The sequence below is a fragment of the Anopheles funestus genome, chromosome 2RL, assembly GCF_943734845.2.
Source record: "Anopheles funestus chromosome 2RL, idAnoFuneDA-416_04, whole genome shotgun sequence".
Lineage (NCBI taxonomy): Eukaryota > Metazoa > Arthropoda > Insecta > Diptera > Culicidae > Anopheles > Anopheles funestus.
The window spans coordinates 100,992,835-101,020,748 of record NC_064598.1 but is presented as its reverse complement, the minus strand read 5'-3'; the positions used below and the strand labels follow the sequence as shown (position 1 = coordinate 101,020,748).

Sequence of the window (27,914 nt, the reverse complement as noted above, 5' to 3'; positions counted from 1 at the left end):
TAAACATGGTGCTTTGGTTTAAGGGTGCGGGCACGGTTTGTTTGTTGGTGGCGTGTTGCCTGTTGGTGTACGCACACGGGAACCATACTCCCGTGCGAACGTCTCGTGATGCAAACGATCGCGATACCACGCTCGAAAACGATGCAGACGATAATGATCCGCGGTGCATGAATGTGGACATACGCAACGATTTGAGTCGATTGTCCCTGATCGAAAATTGCACCGTGATAAGAGGCTTCTTCCAGATGGTTCTGCTCGATCGTGTACCGACCGCAGAGTTTGAAAAGTACAGCTTCCCGAAACTAAGGTGTGTATATTATGCGCGCGTACCGGTATTGGTGGTGTGGCCACGGTTTGGTGTTTAATTGAGTTTGTAGCGTGTCAATCGCGAGACCCTTCCGTTCCGATATCGCCTCTACGTACGTTTGTGTGCGAGGAAGCAAATCATGAATGGACCTGATCATAACGTGTAACGTGTGTGTTGTTTTTTTATTTCTTCTTTACTTAAACAAACAACCGCTTCGGAATACCCTTTTTTGAGTGAATAATCGGCAGCATTACTAGAGCAGTGGTTGCGTTTTTCACGCGTTCTTCGGTTAGCTCTCTGCACGACACAAAATAGAAAAAGAATTTATACAAACCGCCAGTAAAAGCAAACAGTCCTCCTCTCTAATCAAACGGTCTTATTAAATCTCAAAGAAACTATTCACTCTATGGTATGAATAAAAATGTATTTTTATGTGCAACTTAAAGAGCGACAGAGCAGTAGGAGACCGGCATTCCCGGTTGCGTAACCGTAAATCGATGCAGATATTAAACTCGTTAGGTTTAAAAAACAACCCCTCTAAACTAAGCTTGTAAATAGTGTACGTAACAAGGACTAGAGTATACACTATTTAGGAGATTTGCCTTCGAGATAAGGTTAAAACAATGAATCGTTAAATTTCGTGCAGTAATGAAACGTGACACTCTTCCTTACTTTCCACTTCTTACTTCCGCTCTACTGCCAGAACGTCTAAGGGCTAGGGAATGGTAGGCACCATAGCACTACTACTACTACTACTACTACTTACTTTGCACCCTATTGTGTTTATCGGTTTTAAGTGATAAATGTGATACACGGAAGTTTTCTGTTCCAAAACAACCGTAGCAGGACGATGCTGCTGCGGCAGGTACAATGCGACGTATTATTTGAATAAAATGTGTATAAAAGAAATCCTATAGCATAACCCACATAGAGAGAGAGAGAACAAGGAAGGTATATAACGAGAAGTATACGCAATATATAAGCGCGTAGGAAAAATCCACGGTAAAACAGATTGGAAACATGATTATTCGCGAGTGTAAATGTAAAGTTTTTGTCACACCATCATCATCATCATCATCATTATAGGTCACTCGTAGTGTTTATGAATGAATCTTTTACAGAATGACAAGTTAAACCATCGTTTTTACATTGTGAAGCGATCCTCCATACGACAAATTAAAAAAAAAGGCATGAATAAAAATCTTCATAACTCTGTACACCGCGTGTGTTGTTGCGTCGCTTTGATGTTGCGTTAAATTTTCAGTGGAACTCATCTACCATGCGGTTGAGCTGTAGTGCGTATAGCGCACTCGTGAGTGCGCACTCTCTGTGTGATGCATGCGCTGTTGCAAACTTACGTCACTGCTGCGTATAGACCGCAAGTAATGTTGAGGCAAACGCATTCTTTCATCCCTTTTTTTTTAAATAGATTAACTTAAGGTACGATAACGAAAGAAACGTGAATTTAGAAAAACATCTGATTTAAACGTCTGACCCAAAATTGCACACGAATCGTTCAAGTTGTACTTCAAGAAAGCGTCTCTGTTCGAAGGTCACGCGCAGTATGGAAAAAGTAGTCTAATGGGAGTTACTGTTCTACCGGCTGAAACTATTCACGTTTATTCCATCCGTATATGGTTAACCTTATTTTTCCCTCCAGAGAGGTGACCGGATATATGCTCTTTTTTCGCGTTATTCATCTTACTACGCTGCGACGAATGTTTCCCAACTTGGCGGTCATACGAGGACAACAGTTGATCGGTAACTATGCGCTGGTGTTTTATTATATGGAAAACATGATCGAGGTAAGTGTAACATCTGAAAGGAATAAATAAGTCGTGTGTATTAATTGTTTTCCCCCATTCCTTTGTGCAGGTTGGATTGAAAAATCTAATAGCAATACAACGAGGTTTCGTCTATACACGACACTGTCCCCAACTCTGCCATCTGGATACGGTAAGTAAAAGCTTCTCATAGTGCAAAGAAAACAGTGTCATAACCTATTTTTTCGTAGATCGATTGGGCAGCAATCAGTGGACTGGACAATAGTACGAAGAATCTGAACTCTTTCGAAACACCAAAGTCGGTGTGCAACAAGTTCGAAGTGTGTCGATCCTGCGAACCGAAATACTGCTGGGGAAGCGAAAGTTGCCAAAAGTTCTACAAAGGATACAATTTTAACAGTAAACAAAGCGGGTGTTTTAATAGATCGGGAATATTCTCATGACGTTAGGATCATTCTTCATTCTTGCAGATCGAATACTATGTCATCCGCAGTGCATTGGAGGCTGTACGGGTAAATTAGCAACGCAATGTAATGTTTGTCGTGGTTTAAAAGAAGGCAAACAGTGTGTGGAACAATGTTCCGTTGATAGGTATGATGCGATTGTGAACGATTAGTCCTTTACCTTAGTCAGCTTACCTTTTATTCCCACAACACAGGCTAATGTTCCGCCCTACAAAACGCTGCATTACGATGGAAACCTGTTTGAACCGGGGTGGGTTGCTGTTCATGAACGAGTGTGTGCTTGAGTGTCCGGCTGGATACAGTACGAATAACGCCGACCAAGAGCAGGCCGACTTTTCCATCGACAAGTGCTATCCGTGCCGATATCGCTGTCCAAAGGTGTGCGACGGTACGGAAATAATGTACCTATCCGATGCGGATCGTATGCGTGGCTGTACGATCGTGAATGGTACGCTTCACATCCGATTAACAGAGGACCATCCGAATCTGCTCGAAGAACTACGCAACGGGCTCGGTGATATCGAAGAGATCATGGGCATACTGAAGGTGTTCCGTTCGAACTACATATCTTCGCTAGAATTTCTAACCAATCTGGAAATTATTCACGGCCTGTACACAACTGACAATTCCAACTTTTCGCTAATGGTGTACGAAAACAGCAACCTGCAGCGTTTATGGAACTTTGAGCATAAAACTTCACTACGGCTGCTTTCGCGCAGCATGTACTTTCGCAACAATGAGTTGCTGTGCAATGCGCATATTAAGCTGCTGCGAAAAATCGCTGAATACGACAATACAAGTGACACGATCGATTGGAACTCGAACGGATATATGCAGGCGTGCCATGTGCAACCGTTTCTTGCCCGATTCGAGGTCTTGTCGAGCCGTAACGTGACGATTTACTGGTCCAAGCACAACCCCAACACATATCACCGAGTACAGGGCTATATGATCTACTACATTCGCACGAAGGTGGACAAATCACCGTACGAAGGTCGGGACGTGTGTTCGAAGTTTGGCTGGAAAATGCGCTATGTATCGGTGGAGAACGTCACCATTGAGGGAAGCTTCTACGCGTACAATCTAACCCGGCTGAAACCGTACACGCGGTACGGTTTCTACGTGAAGGCGTACTATAACGAAACGTTCAACAGTGCCACCGATCTGGTCGGACTGTCCAACATGCAATACTTTAAGACAGCAAAAGATCGACCAACTCCACCGTTGCACGTTCGCACGGCTAGAAAGAACGAAAGTTCGATCACACTCGCCTGGCAGATACTTGAATCTGAGCAAGAAATGGTTTATTTGTACCATGTGGATGTATTCATACAACCGGACGTACCGGCAAAGTTCGACCAGCGGGATTATTGTACGCATCCGCACCAACCAAGCACTGCCCATCACGACCAGGCACAAATCATTGACGGTTGTACTGAGGAAACGTGCTGTGGACAGGAGTACGAGTACGAAAAAGAGCTGGAAGATGATGATGAGGACGACGAGCTAACCACACCGGATGATTTCTTTACCGAACAGACGACGATGGAGGATGGTGCCCGTATCGGAGGACGGAGAAAGAAACGTTCCGCGAAACAAAGTGCGCCGGATACGTTCGAGAAGAGTATGCTCGATTTGTTGAAAACGGCTGACACCGAGGTGGATCATTATGAACGCCGTACGCGCCGTGAAACGACCGCTAACATAGTGTTTGTGAATCGCGTTGACTATCGTGACTTTACGACGGACAACTTCGAGTATTCGGTCACGGGGCTAAAACCCTACACGCGCTACGTTTTCCAGCTGTTTGCGTGCAGTGAAATCAATACAACTTCCTGTAGCTCGTACAGTTTGTACACGGATCGAACCAACCCTTCGCCGTACGTCGATCGGCTTAATGTAAGCATTGAAACGGAAATGCCGCCCGTCGCTTCCGATAGCGCCGGTGCTATGAATGCTACGTCCACTTCGATCGTTCAGACGACGTATGATAATCATGTTGTGTTACACTTTCCCGAACCAACGGAAGTGAATGGATTGACGGTGGCTTACCGAGTCGAAACCAAAGCCATCAATGGTACCTACCTTAAACGACGTAGCGAATGTTTCACGAGACTCCAACACGAACTAAACCACCATCGCTACACGCTGCTAAACGTCACACCCGGAGAGTATCTGATACGGGCACAAGTAGTCTCACTAGCAGGACCAGGACCGTTCTCCGAATGGTTCTTTGTCCGGGTGCTGGAACCACTTCCCAAGATCCAATCGAGCGATAACACAGGGCTTCGTGATGGATTGATTACGCTTGCAGTACTGTTGGCGGTTGGTGTTGTTTTGGGACTCCTTTACTTGTGGCGTCACCAAATCCGTTGTCTACGTCGTGCGACGGAGCGGGATGATAAGATTCCGCTCGCAAATCACGACGGAAATCAGATTAATCTCGACGATGGGTTTGTAAACTGCCCGTTGAAGTAATGCGGATGTGGCGTTCAAAAACATATTTTTTCTTAAATTTCAAAGAGCCATACAACCAAAGCATGAAAAAGACCATGAAAAAAGAAAAAGACAAAAGATTTTCCATTTTTTTAATTCGTTTTAAAGTGCAGTAATTGGCTGTGTGAGAGAGTGTATTAAACATAGATTGAGGTTAAAATCGTTGACTTGAGCCGCGCCATGAATATGTAGGATAGGATACAATCAGCCAAATAAGAACCAGAGACAGCCAAAAGTAAGACCAAAGTTGTGGTGCCAAATAGGAAGACTAGTATTATCTCTTAAGAGTAGCATTCAGAGTAGTTCAAGTGTGTGAGTACTGTGGATAACAACCAAATCAGCGAATTCCGACGATGCACTCTTCTGGGGGATCGTGTATACTCCACACATTCCTACGATCTACAATACTCATCAATACTCTACGACTGTAGAGCCCAGCTAGAAGAATACTAAGATTAACTTTTACATTATTTTTTAGAGAGTTATGTGACAAAAAGTGGACTTGATTTTTTATACCATGACGTCATAATGTGCTTAATGTTTCACAGATTAAACATCACTGTGCCATCAGACTAACTCATCAATTTGAAAAGTCACATACCAAGAGTTTGAACAGGGCCACAAGAAGCATTTAGAACAACGAAAAAACGAGGTTATATTAAGTATATAGTTACCATACGGCAGCATTTAAGAACTGAACAAGCTGGAGAGAAAGCAAACTTAAGGTTTACTGATTTAAATCATCTGTAATTTAAAGGAAATCTGCAGAATTTTGTACAAGGCGGTCCCTCTCCTCTTTCATTATAAATCACCCAAGAACATCCCCGGTCGTTTCAAGTGCAATCCATAGGGCAACCGTCTACAGTTTGGCAGATCTGTAACATAGCTATATCTGAACGCACAATTTTTGAAGCTTTCTGTTTCCCGCATTGTACATTTAATAAAATATAATCGATTTTGTAGTTTAAGTTTTACAAAAACGCTCTTGTACTTTATTCAAACAAATTGTTTCCTTTGTGCAACAGAACCACAGCAACAAAAACATGGGAAGGCACAGTGTTTAACATGAAAACCAAACTCTCCTCTCTCGTGATTTGTTCTTAAGTATGTACAAAACAGTGTAGCTGGTGCTGCGGCAGCTCATACGAATGCTTTCGGCGAGTTTGCCTCAATCCAGGGCGCATAGTGAGCGATCGACGTGTAAACGCTCGGCATGTTAAGTGCACCGCACGTTTCCGCTCCGAAGGACATTATACCGATCTGTGCATACCGTCCCTGGTCACGAATGATCAGCGGTGCCCCACCGAACCCATGGCATGCATCCCGTCCCTCTCCACCGGCACACATCCACTCGCCATCGATCGACTGTGGGGACTGTAGCGCACCGGTTGAAGCGTAAGCACGGACACACTTATCCCACGACGTTAGTGGCACCTCAAGAGTTTGCAGCTCGGGCGATTTTGTGGCAATGGTCGAAAGCTTACCCCAGCCAATAATCTGTACACGACGACCCACGGTAAGATCCTGCTTGCGAGAATGAAGACATATCGGTTGGGCAGCGACTGAAAAAGCAGAAGAGAAATAATGAGAAAACGAGAGAGAGAGAGCGCGAACCGTGTGATGTGTTGACAAAATACATTTTCACGGTCAGTGAGCAGCCGCATGCATACATTTCAGTTTTCCCATGAGTTCTCTATTGGGAGAACAGTTAGCGTGACCCTCAGAACCCGTCGAGTTCGTGGTCGCGGTCACAACAAAATTTCCCCGTACCGTGAATACTGTACTTACCGGTGTAGTTGATGGGCGTACGCAGTATTAGCAGCGCAATGTCATGATGGTACTGACCCTCGATGTAATCCGGATGGACAATGATCTGGCTGACGGCATGGTTGATCGCTACCGGTGCACAAAATCCGGTACTTCCGCAATCCGGATCGGTACGCGTATCGTAGTCGCCCACACGGACGGAGGAACTGTTGGCGGATGGATTTTGATTCAATCCGAAAAAAGAGAGAAAGAGAGAGAGAGAGAGAAAGAGATCAAGAGAACGATCATTAAGGAAGGGAGTCAAACTTGAATTGCAAATGAAACGTAACGTAACCAATGGACGGTTTGTCGAGTGGTAAGGAAAGGATGGTGTTGGCCACTACTAGACACTGAATAGGTAACGATATACATTAGTCAGTTTGCTATAGAGCCTATGATTGGATAGGGTAATAGTAAATTGCTTCCGTCTGATGAACAAATGACGATATACTCATAAATATGTCATTAGGAAAAAAACTTATTTAAGCTAAACATCGATTTGTTGTTCGATCTGAATGAAAAAGGGATTTCCCTACCATTAACAACAGAAAAATCAGAAACAACCATGAGCTGAAGGTTTCTAAATGTTCTATTTGATGACATGAGTAGCTTAATCTGATTCAGTTCAGTTGAGGAGGATCATTAATCGTTCCTACATTGTTATGCACTTTCAACGATTGTCACTGTTTTTCACTGACAATTAAAGCCATTACAGTGCAAATGCACAAAACAAGGGTTTTTTGTGCGCAAAAACCAAAATGGTGCTTTTACGCAAACAAACAGGATATGACAATCATTGGTTTGCAAATTTGCTGCACTTTTATGCGTTGTTTTGGAGAAAGTTCAGTGCGCGCCCGCAACCGGGAAAACACACAAAAACAGAACTAACGAGGGAAAATCTATACAAACAGCCGTAGTGAAAAACGTCGCTGATTTAATAAACTGATCATGAGCGAATGTGGAAACGGAAGTTTTTCTTCACCATCCCGCACAATGGAGCGTGCGCCTCCATTGACCGATTCGAACGTACTACGAAATGTATACTCGGAAGTAGAGAAAAATCAAATCTTTACTTACAGCCGGTGACTATCGGCCTTGGCCAGGGCACAGTGAGCCGATGTGAGAACAATCTGACGTGCTATGATCGATCCAGAGCAGGGAAAGATAAACGTCCCCGTTTTCGTATCTGACAGACGCAAGAGAGGGAAAGTAATCGATTAGCAAACGTTCAACCGCCCGCACTCCATTAAACGATCTGCAACCATAGGATGACGACAACGAGTCCACACGTCCACCCCGACAATTATGATGCTGTGGCATGTCGTGCCGGCTATTGTTCCAGCCATTAAACGGCCCCGTTCCGTATCGCCGATCAGTGGAATCGTGTAACGCCAATGGCACGGCTCTCGTCTCGTTTCATGGTTGAAGATCATCTAATTAGAATAAACCGTGTGCGCCGGTTTAGAAACGATCGCACACCAACGGTCACGATGGCACGGCCTTCAGTTCCATCTGGCCGGAGGTCGACCGAAGATGTGTAACATACTTTTGAATCCAATGCGTGCCACGAACGGGTACGCCCCTAGTCCGTTGTAGAAGTCGCCTTGAACGATGCTCTTCCCGCACGCCGCCGTCGGACGCTGATCGTTGAACGTGGGAGACGTTACGCGGGGACAGCAGACATGTGGTTCGAACTCATTCACACCGCACGAAAGGGAAAAGTCACCCCGGTAACATTGGCGCGATATTTCCAGCAGCAGCTCGGAACATTCGGCCAACGGGACACACTCGCTAAGACCGGGACAGCTCACCCGGTACAGAGCTTTCGATTCCTTCAGTGCGGCTGTCGTTTCCGCCGATGGTGCGGGATTGTGCGTTGGATCTTGGTATGGGACGGGTATCGAGCGGGCTACAGTGTTGCTTCCGGAAGTTTCACTTTCCTCGATTTTGTGAGCTGGAACGGAAGTTGAGTGAAAGAGGACTATATTATGGTTCAAACGGTTTCGTTCCGTTTTATTTCGTACTATCCGCTAAAAGTTGGTTGAACGCGACTTAAAACCGCTTATTTTCTATATCGTAAAAAATATCCTTCGTACTGTTTATACACTTTATACACACTTACCATTGCTAAGCCACGTGAAAAGTCCGCAGAACAGTACAAAGCACAGCACATTTCTAGTACACCACCAGTTAAGTGTCATTGTATTGAAATAACCTTCTCTATAACGCATATTTTCCTCATTCACTCGTAAATTAATCACAATTTATCACTTCTTCAAGTTTTAAAACCAATGGCTTAGCTTTTGTTTTTGCTATTTACGTTCTGTGATGTACATAAAATAACTACAGTATCTAACAAGCACCAAGAGAGAAGCGATTTTCACTATACATTCGTTCTGTTGCGTGCCTAAATCACAACTAACGCGAATAGGTAACGCTTTTCCGCCCACTAGTAGGGTAATGCGTGTGTTCGTTCGATCGGTCAGCCAGCGACAAAAGCGTAATGGAGGTTGAAGTGGTTTTTACCGTTCCGTTCCTCTTCATCTCGCACCCCCCCCCCCCCCCCCCCCCCCCCCCCCCCCCCGTCTGTTTGCGAATTTTCACTCTCATTTTCCAGCATCATTCTACGGCTCGTTGAGCTCATGATAACCCTTGAATATGAGCGGCGACACAAAAAAACACGCTGAAGAAAGTAAGAAACATGTTAAAAAATGTTTATCTCTTAATTAAGTCTTAGCTCCCTGTTAAATATTAGCAAATGACTTCCCTCAATGACATCGCATTAAGGTAAAGAGGAAAAAATTATATCTTTACGACGCCTTGATAAAAACAAATACACAAATACAACACTTTTCCTTCAAAGGTTAACGGTAGGATAACACTTGAAGCACAGGATGGTACGGTGAAGAAGGCATCAGGCCCGATCAGGGTGTAATATGGGCATCAATGGTCACATCATGGTAGGCACCACCCTTTACAGAGCACCGATTCGATACGGACGGGTCGTGTCATTCCCTATCGCCGGTGTGGGCGCAGGTGGAAGTGTAGCCCACTATTATCATAATGGTACGATCACTCACCTAACAGCGACAACGTATTCAGAGCGATTTTTAACAACGTTTCAGCAACACAGAGCGCGTTCGAGATCGATCAGCAAATTTTCCGCTGATTCGTATTTTGCAAAGCTCGTAGGCAGCAGTAGGCTTTCGGTTGAATTGTTCTTCTGGGCCTGTTCGAATCGAGATGATCCATATTGATTGTGTGAACAACGAGTGCATGGTTGAAGGTCGTACTAGCTGTAATTAATGTCGTCTAGGTCGATTACGGAAGGGATGGATTAAAATTTTATGCTAAATTCTAAATTTTTGCTCAATTGCTTTACACACCAGTGAGCATCAGGAATGCGATATTCGGGATTAATTTTTATAGAATTGGTTTTTAGAAAACATGCATGTTAAGCAATCGATTAAGTTTACTCAAAAATACGTTATAATAACGTGTATAAAGGGCGTTATTTATATTGCGCCTGTGTCTGTTAAGGGAATGCGCCTGATAGTATGCAATACTCATTTTATAGCATCTAGGAAGGGCATGAAGAAATCCTGTATTACAAAAAAAAGTTTGTAAAATGTTATCTAACGCCCTGCAAATAATTTTAAAGGGCCATACAATTCGTATGGACAACGTATGGACTAAATTTGCAAGAGCAACTTCACCAAAAGATTTCAAAAATAACTATATTTACTTTACTATATAGTAACTGTAACAAGCAAATCGTTATCATTGAGGGAGAGTGCACTTTCCCTAACCACCAGCCGAACAACCCGTCCGTGTAATGATTCACTAAACTGTTCATCCGGACTGTTGGCAATGTGGAAACTGGCAAGCATGCAAAAATTGCTCTCCTAGTAATGATTTTATTACACGCTTGTGCTTCAAAACACATGTACATTCATTGTTTCCGTCGCACATATCAAAGTTGGACACATTTAGGTTGATGTGTGTTTTTATCAGAATGCAATCAGCAAGTTACACAACACAAAACTGAAACATACCGATTTGATATGCCCCCGCCACAACTGTCTCAGTTAAATCGCATAATTTGTAATACCGAGCAGATTAAAGCGATTTTTTTTTTCGGACGATTAAAATATCTTAAAACCATTCGCAGATTTGTTTCAAATGTGAAGATATATTATTTGGTTTGCTTTCTTGGAGTGTGTTAAAAAGTATGGAAATTACAAATTTTCTTTTTCACTGCACATTTGTTGCTTAACATCGAACCTATAGGCTTGCGCACAAAAAATTAACGCTGCATCTTTGAAAATTTTCCCTATGCTTGACGTAATCGGTTTCGCTTATATCCTAAGATCAGTGGCGGATCTAAAGTTAGGTTAGGTTAACGGAATAGGCGGAACGAAAATGTGAATGAATGTTGTTAGGAGAAGAAAACTTTTCTTCTCAAACTAAATGCCCCTTTAAAACGTTTTCCTATCAATCATAACAAAATTGTTTTACGTAATTAAAAAGTGTTCATATGCCTTCGCTTTCCATGCCAAAAATGTAAGAACGAATTTGATGCTTTGATTGCTTTTTTTACGAGCCTCTGTAAAGGCTTCTCTCAAGCACGAGAAAAGTGTGTGCGAAAGATATGATTGGGCGACCGCTTCGCCACCTATAGTTGTGTAGGTGTGGCGTGATAACGAAGCAGATGAGACACGATCATCGAGATAAAGAGAATTTCTGATCAGTAGCGATCGGACATCAATGCGTTTAAGTTGTGAAAAAAAAAACGCTCTCGGTACGCGGAACAGTTAACAAAAGTTGTTTTTTGGTGCGCAAAAAGTGATATCCTTTACTGGAGGATCATTTTCCATGCAAAAGAATGATTAGTATATCAATTCGTGTGTTGATATGCTGTGAAAGAGTGAAGTTTTGTTTGGCACGTGTTAAAATTATTGCCGGCGTCGGCTTGGCTTGTGTCAGCGTATGCTCTCGTGATACGTGTTAGTATGCGTAAGTGAAAGAAGAATGCAATTGTTTAAAAGTGTAGTGGACCAATTATCGCAAATAGCATTGGCTTCCAAAAGCAAATGCAAAATTTTATTCGCTAATTGCATTTTAAGTTTATCTTTCTTTTCTTTTGTAAAGAAAAGATTACACAAAGATTGAAAAAACGAAGCAAAGTGAATGACGCTATGTGCAGGTGCGTTGAGGTAGTGTGTTTGCCTCCTTATTCACTCGTTTGACATTTCATAGGTCATCAACTCTAATGGTATCGAGTTGGTAAGCGGTAAGCGAAGCTTTGTTCATTCTTACGCTAACGTGTCATTGTGTGTGAGAGTAACGAAACGTACGTGAAATGAGTGCATGTACCATGCGTGTACTAAACTTGCAAATTATTTACATTTGTGTTGTGCAGTGTATTTTGCCGACGAGTTTCTCGTCGCCATGGGATAAACGTGTGGTGGTTGTTTTTTTCCAAACTCCGTGCTAGCTTCGGCTATATTTGGAACCGATTAAAAAAAACTTTCAGCACATGTTGTGTAAAGCGGCCGCCATCCTTTGTGCAAAAAAAGGTAAGTGTTTTTTTTTGTGAAAAAAAGTGATTTCAATAAGCTTATTTGCTTATTGTGTGAAAAAGGGTTTTTAAAAAATATGTAGTCCTTGTAATTAAGTGAAGAATTTTAAGAGTGAAGAGTGAAAATGCGCACTCAATTGCGTATGTGCCTTTGTGCACAGAAAAAAAATGCAAGTGTTGGTTATTTTTTGGTGAAAAGAAAGTGAAGTTGTGTTATCAATAAGCTTATTGCTTATTGGGTGAAATTGTGTTTTAAAAAATGTGGCCATTATAGGCAAGTGAAGTGTTTTAAATGTGTCAAAGCGCACTGAAGTGCGTATGTGCCTTTGGGCACAGAAAAAAATGCAAGTGTTGGTTTTTTTTGGGTGCCAATCAGCAATCAAACTATCGTTTACTCAGGTAAGTAAACCACATTCAATCAGAAATATAGGAAGTAAGATTTTTACTAGAGGTATTGATAGGGGTCCGCCAATTCCTATTCCGCCTAGGGCCTCCAAGGGGCTTGATCCGCCACTGTCTACGATATCGCGAAACCAATTACGCTTTGGCAATCTTGTTTAGTGCGTCTTTGTAATATATACATAATCGTTCATTGTTTTTTGATTGATTTAAAGCGAGCTCCTGAACTTTTGTTCCATGATTTCTCGTATTCCTCTGGTTCGTACCACTAATTGCATATTACAACCTAACGTATCCGTGATGAAGCAGTTGCAAAACAAATCTTTCACAGCTAGAACTGACTGATTTGGATTATAAGACGTTCATTGATAAGTATTTGCATTAAATAGTAGTTATAGCGTACAGTCGCTCCCTAAACCTTAGGCTGTTGGGTGGGGCAAAGGGAATTTGGGAAGAGGGAGAAGGATTTTGGATTAACTTTTACTGCAATGTGCCTTGTTTTGTTGTGTTGCGTGCACGAGACATCATGTATTAACTAATAATTTAATCATCCATTCAAAACACACAACACTATTTCAAATTGACGCACTGACCGGAGAGTTCTGATCATTGAAATCCAACCATACAAACATAGATCAACGAACCGGCGGTTTTAGCGTGTTACAAATATAAAACAAATTAAAAAAACACTCAAGTCTTTCCATTTTTTACACCACCCTTTGATCAACAAACCACAACAATCCATGTAGTTTCATGGTGTGACGAAAAAACTGAGATTCTATTGCTTTTATGTCACCCTTTTTACCGCTCAAAGTTTCCGCACTTGCCATGTGGAGCTTCACAAAACGAAACCTTCCGATGGCAACAATCTTCTTCTACTATAAATGTGATTTGTTTGCTTTACTGTCGTTAAAATGATAAATTAATAAACCAGCGCTTTACTTAAGGCTATAAAAACTGAACTGACTGAAATCAAACTGACATGCAATTTTGGTACATACAACTGCGCTAAATTGCTAAACTATTTTTTGTTAACCGTGTGAACAGCATTTGTCACCTCATGTCAGCCTCCTTACGCACAATCGCCTTCACGTTATAAATTATAACAGACAAATAAACAGGAATGATGCCTCCAACGGTGGCGAATAAAATAAACGCAACATGACGACAAAGACACCTGCGGCGGAACATCCGGGCAGATCGAGTCATGCGCTGGCTAAAATTTGTGTTAACGCCCTCCGCCGCACACGTCTCTCTCGTCCGTCCAATAAGAATAACACATATACGGAGACTTTCAATTTGAACTATCTGCTGCACCCTATTGAGCATCGTCAACGATGGGTCAACCGGACTTTTGCGCAAGTTTCACCTTTTGCATCGCCTCGTACACTTCAATTTCTTTTTTTTCCTTTTTCTTGTTACGCTGCTCGAATTCCAATCGATGGCGGATGATCCGTTCGACAATATCTTCCGTTGTAATGGTGTTTCCTGCAATTTGCGCACAGTGGAAGAGTCGTGTTAGTTGAAGTTGATTGACGGAATGATTAATAATCTAATCGCCTTACCCGAATCGATCAGCATGAACTTTCCCATCTGCTTCGGTATTGCGTACGGGTCAATGTAACCCACGTCAAGGGCTATGTGCGTTTGACCGTGGCACACCACACTAACGTTGAAGTGTTCCATCAGGTCCGTCGTCACGGAGTACGGTGCACCGATCACCACTTCGTTTACGTACTTGCAGGCCAACACGCTGAGTACGCGCTCGTGAAGATTCATGATCGGATAGTTACCGCCCTTGTACTGGTTCACCACCGGATCAGTATGCAGACCGACGATAAGGTAATCACCAAGCTCCTTCGCCTTCTCCAGGAAATCTAGATGACCGACGTGGAACAAATCGAATGCACCGGCAACGTACACGATCCTGTCCGTTGCCTTCGGCGCTTTACCGTCGCTGAACTGGATAATTTTTTGTGTCGTCGGCAGAAACTGCGAGCATCCTGTCCATGGGCTGCGGGCCGTATGGTCCTGGCCGAGCTGTGACGAGCCTGAGATTTGGAATTTTTCAACGTTATACCGCTTCAGCAGTGCTTCAAATGCGTCTACATCGTGAGAGAGGCGAAGGATGTTGAACGATAAGGGGTAGTAAAGCGCAAGCATGCATAGGAGGTGGTTAGAATAGGCAAGCTACGGGATATCAGGCATATAGATGTACGTGCGATAGGTTGAAAACGAAAATGAAAGAATGACATCGCGAATTTCCGCACAAAAGAAGACAATATCGCAGAAATAACAAGATAGGGAACTGTAACATTTCTCTTGGTGGCTATAATTTGGTTAAGTTAATAATATTAGTATAACAAAATAAAAATTAATTGCAAATACAATTAGTTTTAGAACGCTTTAACAACTTCTCAAAGCAAAACATGGGCAAAATAAGAGAAATTACGTTGACATCCCTGATAAATTTAGATTTTACATACATCACTGACCGATTCGGCATTCTTTTCGCAACGAATTAAGTGACCAAATACACCAATAACGGCCGTGCCGAAGCAAATGCGTTACTTTTTACATCGCAAGTAGCTAAACGGCAATTTGAAGCACAATGGAATACAACAAGACAGTGCCATCTACTACTGTAAAACAACATACAGAGCGATAGAAGGAAGTAATACAGGCACACACACGGCGGAACGCATCGCGAAAAACAAAACGAACTCTCGATTATGCGGAGATGAATATTTACCATCTTTCTCAACCTCATATTCCTTATCACCTTGCTTAAAATGGTTTTTAGTGAGAAGTAACATTCGTCCGACCAGATCCGTTGTCGAAACGCCAGCCGTCCTCGATACTTCCCTGCAAATGTGAGAAAGGCAAATATATATATTTAAGACAACAGTGTATTGCAGTTTTAGAATAAATGTCGAACTTACTTGTATCGCAATGCTTTTTTTACCAGATGGTACGTATCGATACCGTCTGCTGTTAACGTGATATCATCTGAAAGTAGTGAAACATGATGCTATAATTAGTACACCCATTGTTTTTAGTGATTCGCTGCTGTGGTTGATCAAGACAGCAACAATCAACCAGTGAACGATTGGAATTTCGCGCTTGGTCAATGATTCGCTTTCGCATACGTCTAAGGTCCATAGTTCAATACCATTGCCAATCATTCAATCGATCGCGCATTCGTAGCTTCACCATGCTTGCCGCTGTAGTAAACAATTCTCAACTCCGATTAAAGGGTCAGTGCTTTTTTTACAGCACCTTACCACTCGTTCGGAAATACCTTCCAGGCGACCTCGTTTCACGCCCTTGTCAATGAACATTGGAATACCCTTGTAGGTACAGTGGTACACAAAAGTGACAGACCGCGAATGTATTGCAAGGATGTGATCCCGGATCTGTCTTCGGAGAGCCGTTTATGTGTTCATAACGTGCGTTAAGAGTTAAGCTCGGCGATAACGCGGACTCCGCGTGGCTACCGACAACATCGTACCACCTCGAGATTGGGGTTGATGATAGTGAGGTCAAAAGACGCGTAACTATCGGAAAAAAATGGTTCCCTGCGAAACGTTTACCAACCTCATTCGTGCTGGTTTTGTACATCGAAACTTACCTCCATGCACACAGAAGTCACAGTCATATTTATCGAGCGTTTCCAGCGTCGTCACATACGGTGCATCTTCGACCACTTCATCTACCCATTTAATACCACGCACCATTTTGTATCTACAATGAAAAAGTAGAAAAACAAATTATTTTTTTTACAAATGCAACCTTAAACTATTTAGCTTATGGATATGGCCATTAACGATGTATCAAGATCTCCGATTTAGCCAAATGCATCGTTAATGTCACATGGCGGAGATGCACGTTGTTGGATATCGTGCTTCATTTAAAAAGGTGACCTAAGCTTTTGGAACATTTACACATATAACTAGCACGAGTCTAGTTTGTTTCATTCCCACATTATCTACTACACTACTGTCGTTGAAGCGAGTGAAAAGAAAGCGTGTCAGTATGGAGGATGCTCCTTGATACCATTGCTACTACGCGGTACTTCGTCTGTTTTGTCTCTGATAAGTAGAGTAGCCTAGTGTGAACGGAAATAAAAAAAATGAAGTCTCTCAAGCGCACGACAACCGCGTAAGTATGAGCGCGCCAATCAGCTTATGTCGCTGGCTTGTAAGACCGCCACAGGTCCGCTGTTTTGCCCGCTATCTCAACCGACAACACAGGCGGCGTAAACGAACGAAGGTTCGCGATCTGAATCTAGTGCAGCGGGAATGTATACCAACGCGGGGTAAAGAGTCGTTCGATTGTGTTTCAAAGTTCGATTTTCGTAGCGGTCTTTCATTGAACTCTGAGACCCGAGAACCAAAGGAAATCTATAGCTGGCAAGATGCTTAGCGCAATTGTCTATTGCTCTTCCCTAGCCCGATGACCTAATGGGTATCTCTTTTACATAGTAAACCGCCAATGGTCATATTATCTGGGAGTCTGTGAGAGCGGTTTGTTGCATGGTTTTCATCCACTAGAAAATAACCTGCATTCGCAGAAAGCTAAAACATGAAGAAAACAAACCAAGCATTAAATGGGGTCGATTTGGTACTAAAACGATTTACATTATATGCCTTTTTAGAACAAACGGAAGCAAATTTTAAGGTTCGACTAATCCAAATTTGGGGAAAACTTGATTGGCGGTAATCAAATCACCCCGAGCAACACTGTTATCAAAGCCTTGAGGTATAACGTCAGAAGGTCGTATGTACTAGAAGGGGATCTCCCTGAGAGCTTCGTTTTTTGATGTTTTTTTTGGAATTGTTTGGAACCAGCGTACTCGTTCGTTTGATAACCAGTCACGAAAGGCATGTTGGAATAGGGATAAGGATTTGCGCACGTCACAGACGCCCGACTCTGACCCATTATGACGATTACCGGTGGCGTGACACTTGCGTAATCGAACGGATCGGATTAGATAAAGTACATTCGCTTGCTGGGCGGGTTAGGGAAGCTAGACGATCGGATGATGCAGTATCGGAGGTCAAGAGCTAGTAAATTAAAGCAAGAACTACTAGAGGGAATATTTTAGCATGCACAAATGTACTCGGTAACACAAACTAGTAATTATTGGAATGTTTTACTTCCTCATTGATATTAATCAATATTATAGCATACCATATGAATAATATATGATTTCCCAGCAAGGCGTTTTATGTCTAATTGAACACTTTATCGAATACTATCAGTTCTATTAAAGATATTCCTTTTTGAAACATAGATTATGTCTAACTCTATGGAAAATCGCTTTAACCTGTCCAAGTTGGAATATCTAACAAAAAACATGGACAATATATTAACTAATGAAGAGTATGCGAATTGCGAAACATGCATGGGGGTCCATCAGGAGTTTGATAATAAACGATTGACCGATAACAGGTGCTGAAATTAAGTAATTATTTTACCTCTCTTCCTGCGTAAACACCGGCGGTCCCTTGTTCCTTGTTATGTCCTCATCGTTGTGGATGCCTACAACTAGCTTGTGACCGAGTGCCTTCGCCTGACGTAGAGAATTCGCATGTCCAAAGTGCACCATATCGTAACTGAAAGTGGAAAAGTAAGACGATAGGAAATCAATACACAATCAATAAATGAGAAATAGCAATCAGTTGGAATGATGTGAAATGTAAATGCCTTGGAGACTATTTCCATTATTTACAAACAACATGTACACGATCATGCGTACGCATGGAGAGCCCTCAGTAATAGTATTATAATTCTTATCGGCATCCGGCGACACGTACCCAAAAAAAGAATGAAGGAAACCCTTAGGATAACAACTTCGGGGTACCTTTCGACATTGCGGCGTAGAAACACGGCAAGAAAAAGGTCACCGTTCCGTAGTCGTGTGCGATATTTGCTAATTGGCAAGTGGTGTCTGGTGGTTAGAAAATATCCTAAAACGTGACCAGCTTAACGAAGCAATGTCGAAGAAATTAAGTAACGGTCAGGTCATGGAGGGTTCTGTTGTACTGCAAGTGACGTACAACCTTGTTGTACACCATACAACAAAACCAATGCAAAAATGCCCGACTCGGTCGCAATACTATTCGCGCAATAAGCTGTACGAAGGCCAATTGCGCTTTTTTTTTCACAGCGCATGAATGGGATCTTTTATCGGCGTTGTTTCTGTGTGTGACAGTGGAGTAATGAATCAATTTAAATCAAAGAAATTTTCCACACGAACGAATTTTTCCATTCGTTTCAACCTGTCAGTGGGCGAACCATACATCCTCTTATCATATTATCATACACGTGTACCGGTTTCTCCGAAATTACTTGCTGACTATAACGAACAGCTATCAATGAATGTTTCCGGAAGTAAACATTACTATGTCACCGATGGCTGAATAATCTTCACATCCCACACGCCGAGATACTACAGGTTTATCTTATCTGTAAGTTCGTTTTTTTGCGTTTCGATATGAGTAAACGCATTACAACATGTTTCGGAGGGCAAACGATGGAGTGTTGATTATAAATACCATTGTCGAAGAATCTTGTTACAAGCAATTGAACGGTTTGTAGAGTCATGGCAGTAAATAGTGCAATAAAGAAAGTGATCTGATCCCTTTTCAGTCGAAAGAAGAAGGCTCTATGTTTTAATGACTCATATAGAATGATTTTAAAATATTTAAACCAATTTGTTTATTATTCCCATTGTGGGATTTAGAACTCAAAATGTAAAAACAAAGCTTATCTAATACTCCCAAGTGCACGCCGTCCCTTGGAAGTTCACATGCATCGGTGAATTTAGCCGCGTACACAAATGTCGGCCTTGACCTAGAGGAGCGTTTTTGCATCGGTTTTATCCTTCGTTTCCTTCGAAAGGTTTTTTTTTAATTTACTATGGATGAAGATTGAAGGGAAGATTCCCTCAGTATCGCGCTACGCTAGACTGTATAACTGTTACTATTTTTACTACCACATATTCACCGACACGCGTCGTCGTTGTGGGTTGGCGTCATCCCCCGTAAACAGACGCTCGGTTGGTTGGAAATCAAGGGCAAGCAGCAAACACATTATATGGGGAAGGCAGTAATGCGCGCTTTGAGTCACACCGTGCAAAACATGCGGTTACTCTAGAAGGCATGTTTTGTAAAACCTGTTTTCTACCCTGTTTCATGTATCATTCCGCAGACAAAAACGATGGAAAACACAACAAAGAGATAAAAAAAACCCGAAGGAAAAGAGAAAAGGGAATGCAGAAAAAACAAAAATGCGATGAATGCACACACGTGCTACGGACAAAGCAATCGTAAGCGCGTGGTTTTCCTTTTTTCTCTCCCCTTCATCGGGGTTTGCCGTTTATCATCCGATCCGGATTGTTCTTCTCGCGGGACTTGCGCATTTTAGCACCGCGCGAGAGAGCAGACACATGAGCGCGACGCTGATAGGTGTAATGGCTGAATCATACGATCACGCGTGTAATGTTTTGATTAGTGGCATCCCGTTCCGATGCTTCGCCCTTTCTCTTTTTCCTTCGTTTTTAGGAGCCATTTTTTTAATTCGTTTGACCTTCCCGTTCTACTATCGAAACACCTAGCAGGGAAGGTAAAGGGAAAGAAACGTCATCGTGGTTAAGAGCGGTTGTTTCGATGTAGGAAAAAAAGTACGGCGATGGCGCCGGTAAGAGCTTAGTAGGTAGATGGGTCTTTTGTACAAGAAAGGAAGGGTTCATTCACCTGGTGGTGCATTGTGCGGTGCTTAATGTACCCCATGACCTCATCCCCTAAGGGTGTACAAATGCTAAAAAACTATTTTCATTCCAACTTGCCTACAAAAAGCACATTTGTGAGTTCCAAAGGCGCAGTCCAAAAGTTAATTTCATGGCTGGGGTATACGGAAGTCGATGCTTGCGTGTTGCTATACGGTTCCTACTCGATGAATCACATGGCTGTATTTGCATTGGATTAAAACTGTGACCAGCTTTTACACTAACGCGGGATTGAACATGTGGAATACCTGTTTCACAAACTTATCCTTAAAAAGTTTTTCGAGGACAAAGGGGTTTTGGCAAATTTGTATCATACCAAACTCAAACAAAGAATTCCTTGTTGGCAACCATTATTCACTAACGAGTTGCTGTACCAATTTAGACACCATCGCACGTTTAGTAGAGCTGCTAACAACAAAGTAGCCTCTAGCGAAAAGGAAATCCCACTCTCGGTGCAATGTTAACCAGTTCTGCCAAAGCTTAAGGGCAAATAGGATTGTTAGACAAGTCGACTGATGATGTTACAACGTTCTACGATGGATAATTGCACATCGATGCACATCGCGCGGCCGCGTGTTCAGTTCCGTGTTCCGCGTCCGATTGCAACAGATCTCGCAGGGCAATTGCGAAAGGTAACATAGCACACATCACAGAACCGGAACATAAACTGCCAAAAAAAATAAAGAGAGGGAAGCTAACGTAGTGTCAAGGCGAGCCGGGGAACAAAAAGTGCAACCTAACCAACATTTCCGTAAATAAATCGGTACGGTTTTATTTAAAAAAAACTATATTCACGTGAGCAAGAGCGTGAAAAAAGGGCGTTTCTTGTTATAACTTTTGAACTTTTTTCAACCACCATTGCTTTGCCACCATTACTTTAACCAGCTGATGATGGCTGGCCACTGTAGGGCGCGGTACGGATTTATGAAAAATAGTTCTATTTTTGGAATGCCAAACGATCCTTGGTCAGTCAAGTACAGAGTCGTTTCCCTGCACCATGAAGGTCACCGGGGAACGGGAAATCACATCTCGGGCGCAAGGAGGATGAATGGGTTTTTCTATTTTCCTTTTTCCATCGCAGCACACATTGCATCAGCCGATGCGGTACGATGGCGAACAGACATCTTTTTTCCACCATTTTCTCATCTCACTTACCATCCATCGCACCAAACGCGGATTTCTTTCCCGGAGTTTCCGTGTCCGTTTTCGTTTCGATTTTCCATGCTTGCTTGATTTTTCACTGGCACCCTCTTCGTATGCGCACTTATAGGAGGTTTTCGATTTTTTCGCGGGACTTTTTACCGTCGTGCCACAAGAACTTTCGTTCGAGAATAGGACCGTCCTTCCTCAACCGCGAAGACGTAAACGTCGAATGAGCCCCGTTGGCCGGATGTCCAAAGCTTTTATGATTAATCACCCTACGGAACAAGTGATAAGCGGCCTCGGGGGTACCGTGGAACGGTTGGAGCGATGATGGACAGGAGCGATTAAGAACACACTAGAACCGGCACACGGGTTCCTCTGTGAGCGGCTCGTACGGTTATCCTGCAGCAAGCTGAAGGTTTTTATGCTTTTCACCTAAATATGTGCACTTGAATCGATACGTTTTACCGGACTAATGACGAGATGCAGCTCAGTTGAAGTGGTGTTCAAGCGTGTGTGCGTATATCGCGATTGAGTGCGATTGTGTGTGTTATTTTTTTCTAATGCCAGCTGCGATGACAGCTGTGTGCGGTGTGTAGAGAGACGGTGTCCCAGTATGAAACCAAGGTTTATGGAACAGTTTTAAAACCTTATATCGTGGTCTAGCAAAAGTTATGCGCGACAAATGGATTTGATTGATTTTTAAATTCTTTCGTAAATGATAAATTTATCTGTATTTCATGGAAATGTTAAAAAATGGATGAAACTATTTTCTATCATAGTATTGCGAGAAAGATAGCTTCAGAACATATTTTCTATCAAACATCAAACATTTTGTAACACTGCGGCACCATATTATGAACTTGAATTTTATTTTTGCTGCAAATAAGAAATGTATAATTTTGAATATTGTTCTTGCTCTGTCTTTAGGTTAATTTTTATATCGATTTTTAGAAAAAAATATTAAAAACCACTTTTAATAGACACCTTTTCTATATAAACCTTGGTCTCGATATACAAACTGTGCATTGTGTGGTCAACCCCCAGCAGCACTTTTGTTTTGTCTTTACGTTGCGGTGTGATTTAAGTTGGCCCGTGAAGCACGGACGCTCCGTACTTCGTTTCATCTGTCCTGGCCGGGCGTCTTTACGGGTTTCACCCAATCTATTAAGTGCCTTGTATTGAAAGCAAGCTCTTCTGCACACCGAAAATGCCTACAGCGAACCAAAATCTACGAAACCGGAAGGTAAGTATCGCCGCATATCCCTTTGACAGGGACACTCGGCATACGTGTGTGTGTGTATTTTTTTTACTGAACTGCGACTGCTCGGTAGAGTTGTGGAAAAGTGATGTACAAACGTCAAAAGGGTCGGAAAATGTAAGCAAAATTACGTGTACGCGTGTGTCGTGTCTTTGCAAGAGAGATTTCATTTCCTCGGGGGAAAGTTTTTCCACCCCGTCTGCTTGAGTGCGTATGTGTGTGCCTCATTTCGGTTATATTCAAGTTCCGTACAATCTCGGTGTTTTAGTGCTGACCCGTGATGTTATAAGCCATCGAAATTAGTGCAACAACAAGAGGGAAGACGTCATCATTTTAGGCTCGCATAATTCCGACATTTATAGCACTGTTGCAATACCACCAGTTGGATGCTCTTGCTATGCTGCAACAGGCTGATACCCTAGAAGGCAGCGGAATTGCATCGTACTGAATAGGGCCTAGTCTGAAAGAGCAATTTAGGAGATGCATCTGACAAGGAGTGAAGGAGGGTTATGATTTTTGTTGAATTTTAGATAAGATTAGAAGCCGTCTTCGTCGTTCCAGCGACTCTTCCTCTGCAATCGAGATGGGATTCGAGTATGAACTGGTAAATACTGTAGTCAGATAAATTCAGGTACACAAAGCAGGCGGTCTTTTTTTGGATGCGTTATCCACTTGTCGCTATGTTGACTACGCTCGCGATGATAATGACGTTGATTGTGAGGTGGATGGCGCGGCAATGATGATTAGGCAACTTCGTCTTCAATTGAATGAGTTGCATATTTTGTACTGTGGAGTAGCTTACCTTGACTCGCCACTCATCCGGAACTGTACAAAAAATACAATACCGCCATTTAGCTGGCGTCGTTATCGATTGTAAAGTTACTATCTGTTTCGTTGCTCATTGTAGCTACAGCAGCAAGACTCATCCGAACGCACACAGCCTCCGGCCGGATCGCGACGCAAAGGTGGATCGAAGGGTGCCTCGTCCAGCAGCAATCTGCGTCTCAGCTTCATCTGTCTCGTTATCAGTGCCTCGCTGCTAATATTCCTGCTCGGTGCGTACACCGATTCGTTCCATCCGATCATCGATGGAATCGCCGGCAAGCTTGGTTACCATGAGAAAATCTATGCCGTCGTGATAGACGCCGGTTCAACCGGGAGTCGGGTGCTCGCGTTCGAGTTTCACCATGGCTACCTCGATGGGCGCTTGGTGCTGGACTACGAACTGTTCGAGCAATCGAAACCGGGCCTGTCCGCGTTTGCTGACCGACCGGCGGAAGGCGCGGCTAGCATTGGAAAGTTGCTAGATCTTGCGAAAAAGGTCGTACCACACGATAAGCTCAAACAGACACCGTTGGTGTTGAAAGCGACCGCCGGGTTACGATTACTGAAACCAGCGCAAGCGGAATCCCTGCTAGCCGCATGTCGCGAGCTGTTTAAATCGTCCGGCTTTCTGGTAAACGAACAAGCGGTAGAAATAATGGACGGTACGGATGAGGGAATCTTCTCCTGGTTTACGGTGAACTTCTTGCTTGGGAAACTGAACGGTCGCAATACGGTAGCTGCGCTGGATCTCGGCGGTGGAAGCACTCAGGTTACATTTGCCCCGAAAGACGTGTCGCAGACACCGCTGTACAAAGACTACATGCACCGGGTGCCAACATTCACATCGTACGTTGAGGTGTTCACCAACAGTTATCTCGGGGCCGGACTGCATGCGATACGACATGCTGTGTTCACCCACCGGGCAGCGGAAAATCAAACGAAACTTGCAAGCGAATGCGTTAATCCCATCATACACGACAAGCTGTTCCGGTACGGTACGGGACAGTACTACATTAGCGGAAAGGATAATCCGAAGGCAACGGCCGAAAATCCGGTCGTCGATTATGAGCTGTGTGCGTCGATCGTGAAACAGAAGCTATTGCCAACGTTGAAACCGAAACCGGTGACATTGAAACAGCATGAAATATCTGCCTTCAGCTACTTCTTCGACCGTGCCATCGAGACGGGGCTAGTTGGTATGCATGGGATGAAGGGTGGAGATGATTTATCGCTTTAAAACACTATCTTATGCATGTTGGTACATTTTAGATCCCATGCAGGGTGGTGAGACGACGGTAGGTGAGTTTGTTACCAAATCTCGAGAAGTATGTGCCGAAGCAAATGCGGATCAACCGTTTATGTGTGTGGATCTGGTGTTTATTTCCACCCTGCTCGAAGAAGGCTATGGGTTGAAGGCAAAAACACCTCTTAAGGTAAGTGTTACCAGCACGAACGTTTGCCGCTAATTGGTGATTAACATTTTGTATTATTTTAGCTGTACAAAAAGATTGACGGTCACGAAATATCGTGGGCCCTGGGCTGTGCGTACAACATTTTGACGAGTCGTGAAAATGCGATGAAACATAAATAGGTTAAGTGTAGCAGCGAATTCAGCTAAAACTGTGCTGAATCAAACCCGATTCCGCAAATTGAAACGGAACCAAATGACGAACATCATCGGTAAGAAGATGCAATCAGGAAACTTTTTAACCGGACCGGACTAGATGGAGAATTATTGTTAAATGAACGCCAACGAAGCAATCGAATCGACTTATCGTTCCTCGCAGCAGGAAGGAAAACAAAAAAAGACCGAGAGAATTTAAAACAAAGGATATTATATTTAATGTACCCTATACAGGCGGTTATTAACACGTTGCCACCGAATTCGCTCGTAGTGCGAACAGGATTGGGATGAAATGGGATGATGAACCGTTTTAGGAAGTATTTGCGCATGCAAGGCAACGGTTCGTTCCATCCCCGTTTATTTCACGTTCATTGACGATTTTTATACAATGATCAGCAAACGGTATTGCTTTTAATTAAATTTGTACCACACCCATCATACAAATGGTCCCGCCGTAATAGTAAAAAGCATTCAAAAGACAGAACTATTTTTTAAACTATGCCACCAGGATATAAAAGCTAACCGACATGCAATTAGTATTTGCCAAACAAACAAACAAAACCAAACGAATGGCGACGGATGATACATTTTTCGGTGTCTTTACAAAAGGAGAAGCAAGGAAGCAGAAGAAACGGGAGGAAATGGTTTTAAAAAGAAATCGCAGATAACGCTTTTAACAAACCGAAACTATATCCAAAATGTGCCTTTTTTCTAGTAAATTGATCGTATCAAGCAAAGAAGTTCATACGAACGGAGAGAGAGAGTAAAAGGATAAAGTACGAGTCAGACAAAATAGTACCATTACAGTCAAATATCACGAATACACACAAGAATAAGTACATGCGTAACAATGCACCAACGAACGTAATTCCGTAGCCATCAATAGTAAATGAAAGTATAGAAATAGCACCAGAAACAAACGTAGGATGTGATTAGCTGAAATAGTAATAGTAAGCAAAAGTACCACAATGTGAAAAATAAGTAGGGAAAAAGACTAGTTAAAAAGCAATCTAGCTGTTGGTAAACATTAGGCTGCACGGAACATACTCTTCTGCACAAAAGTCCAACCCATCACACCCAGCACTTACTTTTTTAAACAGTTAAATCTAGCATGAGTGTGTGAGTGTGTAACTTGCGTATTTTCTCCCTGTGCGCGAGCTCGATCGTGCAGTCCTTATTCTTAATTTGTTGTTGATGTTGTCGTTGCTGTTGTTGTTAGAAGATAAAGGCCAGGAAGAGAAGATGCACCATAACAGGGAAGTTTGCGAAACGCATGTCCTTATAGTCCCCATTAGCTAATGTATACAGCTTAGATCGTTGGCTGTGTAGAAAAAGGAATAGCCAATTATACGTGAAGCGTGTAGCGATAGTAGCTGATTGGTGTGCGTAAATTCGCCCCAAATCACATTCCCTTTCATCCCATTTGAAAGCTCCTCGGGAAAGTGCATTCATTGTAGAAACGAAAGATAAATTGTTGCTTCCCATTCATTTGAACACACTGCATACTTTTAAGTAATAGCTTTTCTTGCGCACATATACGTTTCTTGCACTCGTAGCACATATACGTACGTAGCACACAAAGAAATACCCCATCAACAGCAAGTTGATTTTGTGGTACCTTTTTGTTTTTCTTAAACCAATTCAAAAGATATGTTTTTCATATAAATTTCAATTGCTAACAATCACTGAAAGTGAGCAAAGTGTGATAAAAGCTAGAAAAGAAAACGAATCGAAGCGTTACACAAATCATTTCTTTTAGCCAAGTCGATTGATGGACAACCGCAAACGAAAGGAATTTATTAGCTTTTGTGTGAGAAAACAATCAATTATAAATGCATTGTATTGTACTATTATTTAACGTACTGCATGCTTTTTTTTCGTTAATGTGCAAACCAACTAATAAAAAATAAACCTCAGGATGGTGAGACACCATGCCAAGTGTATATTCGTGTGGTGTTCTGATTTCGACGACGTTTGTCCATGGGAATGAGCCCTGCTGTGTCGCTGTACTGAACCCTGTCACTGTCTTATCCTTAAAATTAGTCGAATATTCTGGATGTTTGCTAGTTTGCAAACTAATTTTGGTTGTTAAAACCCCTTCATGACAGATGGAAACAAGTCCAACAATTCGCGGTACCTTTCTGGAGTAGTAATCTAGTAACGCCGTCGCGAAACTAGTAACGCCATCTAGAGTGAAACAAAGTAAGTAATTTCAAAAAATCACTAAGAACGCCACAGCTCTATAGTACACGATGCATATGCTATTTGAAGCAAACAAAAGCATGTAATGAATGTTTGGAAATGTTTTCCGATCTCAATTTACCACTACAAAGTAATTACGGCACTGCAACTTAGTTAGCAGCTAATTTCAGTCGTACATTCTCGCCTCTTACTCGCCGGCTACTGTAATTAGCCAAAGTCGGAACGCGCCA

General features: G+C 42.6%; 4 protein-coding genes across 7 annotated transcripts; 2 read left to right on the top strand and 2 right to left on the bottom strand.

The window, feature by feature from the left end:
• The first annotated feature begins 2 nt into the window (after positions 1 to 2).
• Positions 3 to 5,077, top strand: LOC125763801 (insulin-like peptide receptor). The gene is made up of 6 exons (XM_049427333.1): positions 3 to 307; positions 1,968 to 2,112; positions 2,183 to 2,263; positions 2,322 to 2,490; positions 2,562 to 2,682; positions 2,750 to 5,077. Exons 1-6 carry the CDS (start codon positions 6 to 8, stop codon positions 5,031 to 5,033), a joined length of 3,102 nt encoding a protein of 1,033 aa, XP_049283290.1. The 5' UTR covers positions 3 to 5; the 3' UTR covers positions 5,034 to 5,077.
• Positions 5,078 to 6,012: 935 nt separating this feature from the next.
• LOC125763797 (phenoloxidase-activating factor 1-like) lies at positions 6,013 to 9,408 on the bottom strand. The gene is made up of 5 exons (XM_049427329.1): positions 8,980 to 9,408; positions 8,404 to 8,811; positions 7,935 to 8,043; positions 6,840 to 7,024; positions 6,013 to 6,613 (listed from the first exon to the last, which is right to left on the bottom strand). The coding sequence occupies exons 1-5, from the start codon at positions 9,086 to 9,088 to the stop codon at positions 6,192 to 6,194; spliced, it is 1,233 nt and encodes a 410-aa protein (XP_049283286.1). The 5' UTR covers positions 9,089 to 9,408; the 3' UTR covers positions 6,013 to 6,191.
• Positions 9,409 to 11,029: 1,621 nt separating this feature from the next.
• Positions 11,030 to 22,294, bottom strand: LOC125763798 (ethanolamine-phosphate cytidylyltransferase). Of its 2 annotated transcripts, none has more exons than XM_049427330.1 (7): positions 21,785 to 22,294; positions 18,318 to 18,455; positions 16,469 to 16,581; positions 15,780 to 15,846; positions 15,590 to 15,702; positions 14,403 to 14,942; positions 11,030 to 14,325 (listed from the first exon to the last, which is right to left on the bottom strand). In XM_049427330.1, the coding sequence occupies exons 1-7, from the start codon at positions 21,850 to 21,852 to the stop codon at positions 14,180 to 14,182; spliced, it is 1,185 nt and encodes a 394-aa protein (XP_049283287.1). In that variant the 5' UTR covers positions 21,853 to 22,294; the 3' UTR covers positions 11,030 to 14,179. The 2 variants fall into 2 exon arrangements, with proteins under 2 accessions (XP_049283287.1, XP_049283288.1); XM_049427331.1 differs by having other exon boundaries at positions 14,403 to 14,888; positions 21,785 to 22,291.
• A 517-nt stretch (positions 22,295 to 22,811) lies between these two features.
• Positions 22,812 to 27,425, top strand: LOC125763796 (ectonucleoside triphosphate diphosphohydrolase 5). 3 transcript variants are annotated; one of them, XM_049427328.1, is made up of 5 exons: positions 22,812 to 23,018; positions 23,302 to 23,637; positions 23,941 to 25,054; positions 25,128 to 25,291; positions 25,354 to 27,425. In XM_049427328.1, the coding sequence occupies exons 2-5, from the start codon at positions 23,617 to 23,619 to the stop codon at positions 25,447 to 25,449; spliced, it is 1,395 nt and encodes a 464-aa protein (XP_049283285.1). In that variant the 5' UTR covers positions 22,812 to 23,018; positions 23,302 to 23,616; the 3' UTR covers positions 25,450 to 27,425. The 3 variants fall into 3 exon arrangements, with proteins under 3 accessions (XP_049283285.1, XP_049283283.1, XP_049283284.1); XM_049427326.1 differs by lacking the exon at positions 23,302 to 23,637 and having other exon boundaries at positions 22,814 to 23,018; XM_049427327.1 differs by lacking the exon at positions 22,812 to 23,018 and having other exon boundaries at positions 23,027 to 23,637.
• Positions 27,426 to 27,914: the final 489 nt, after the last annotated feature.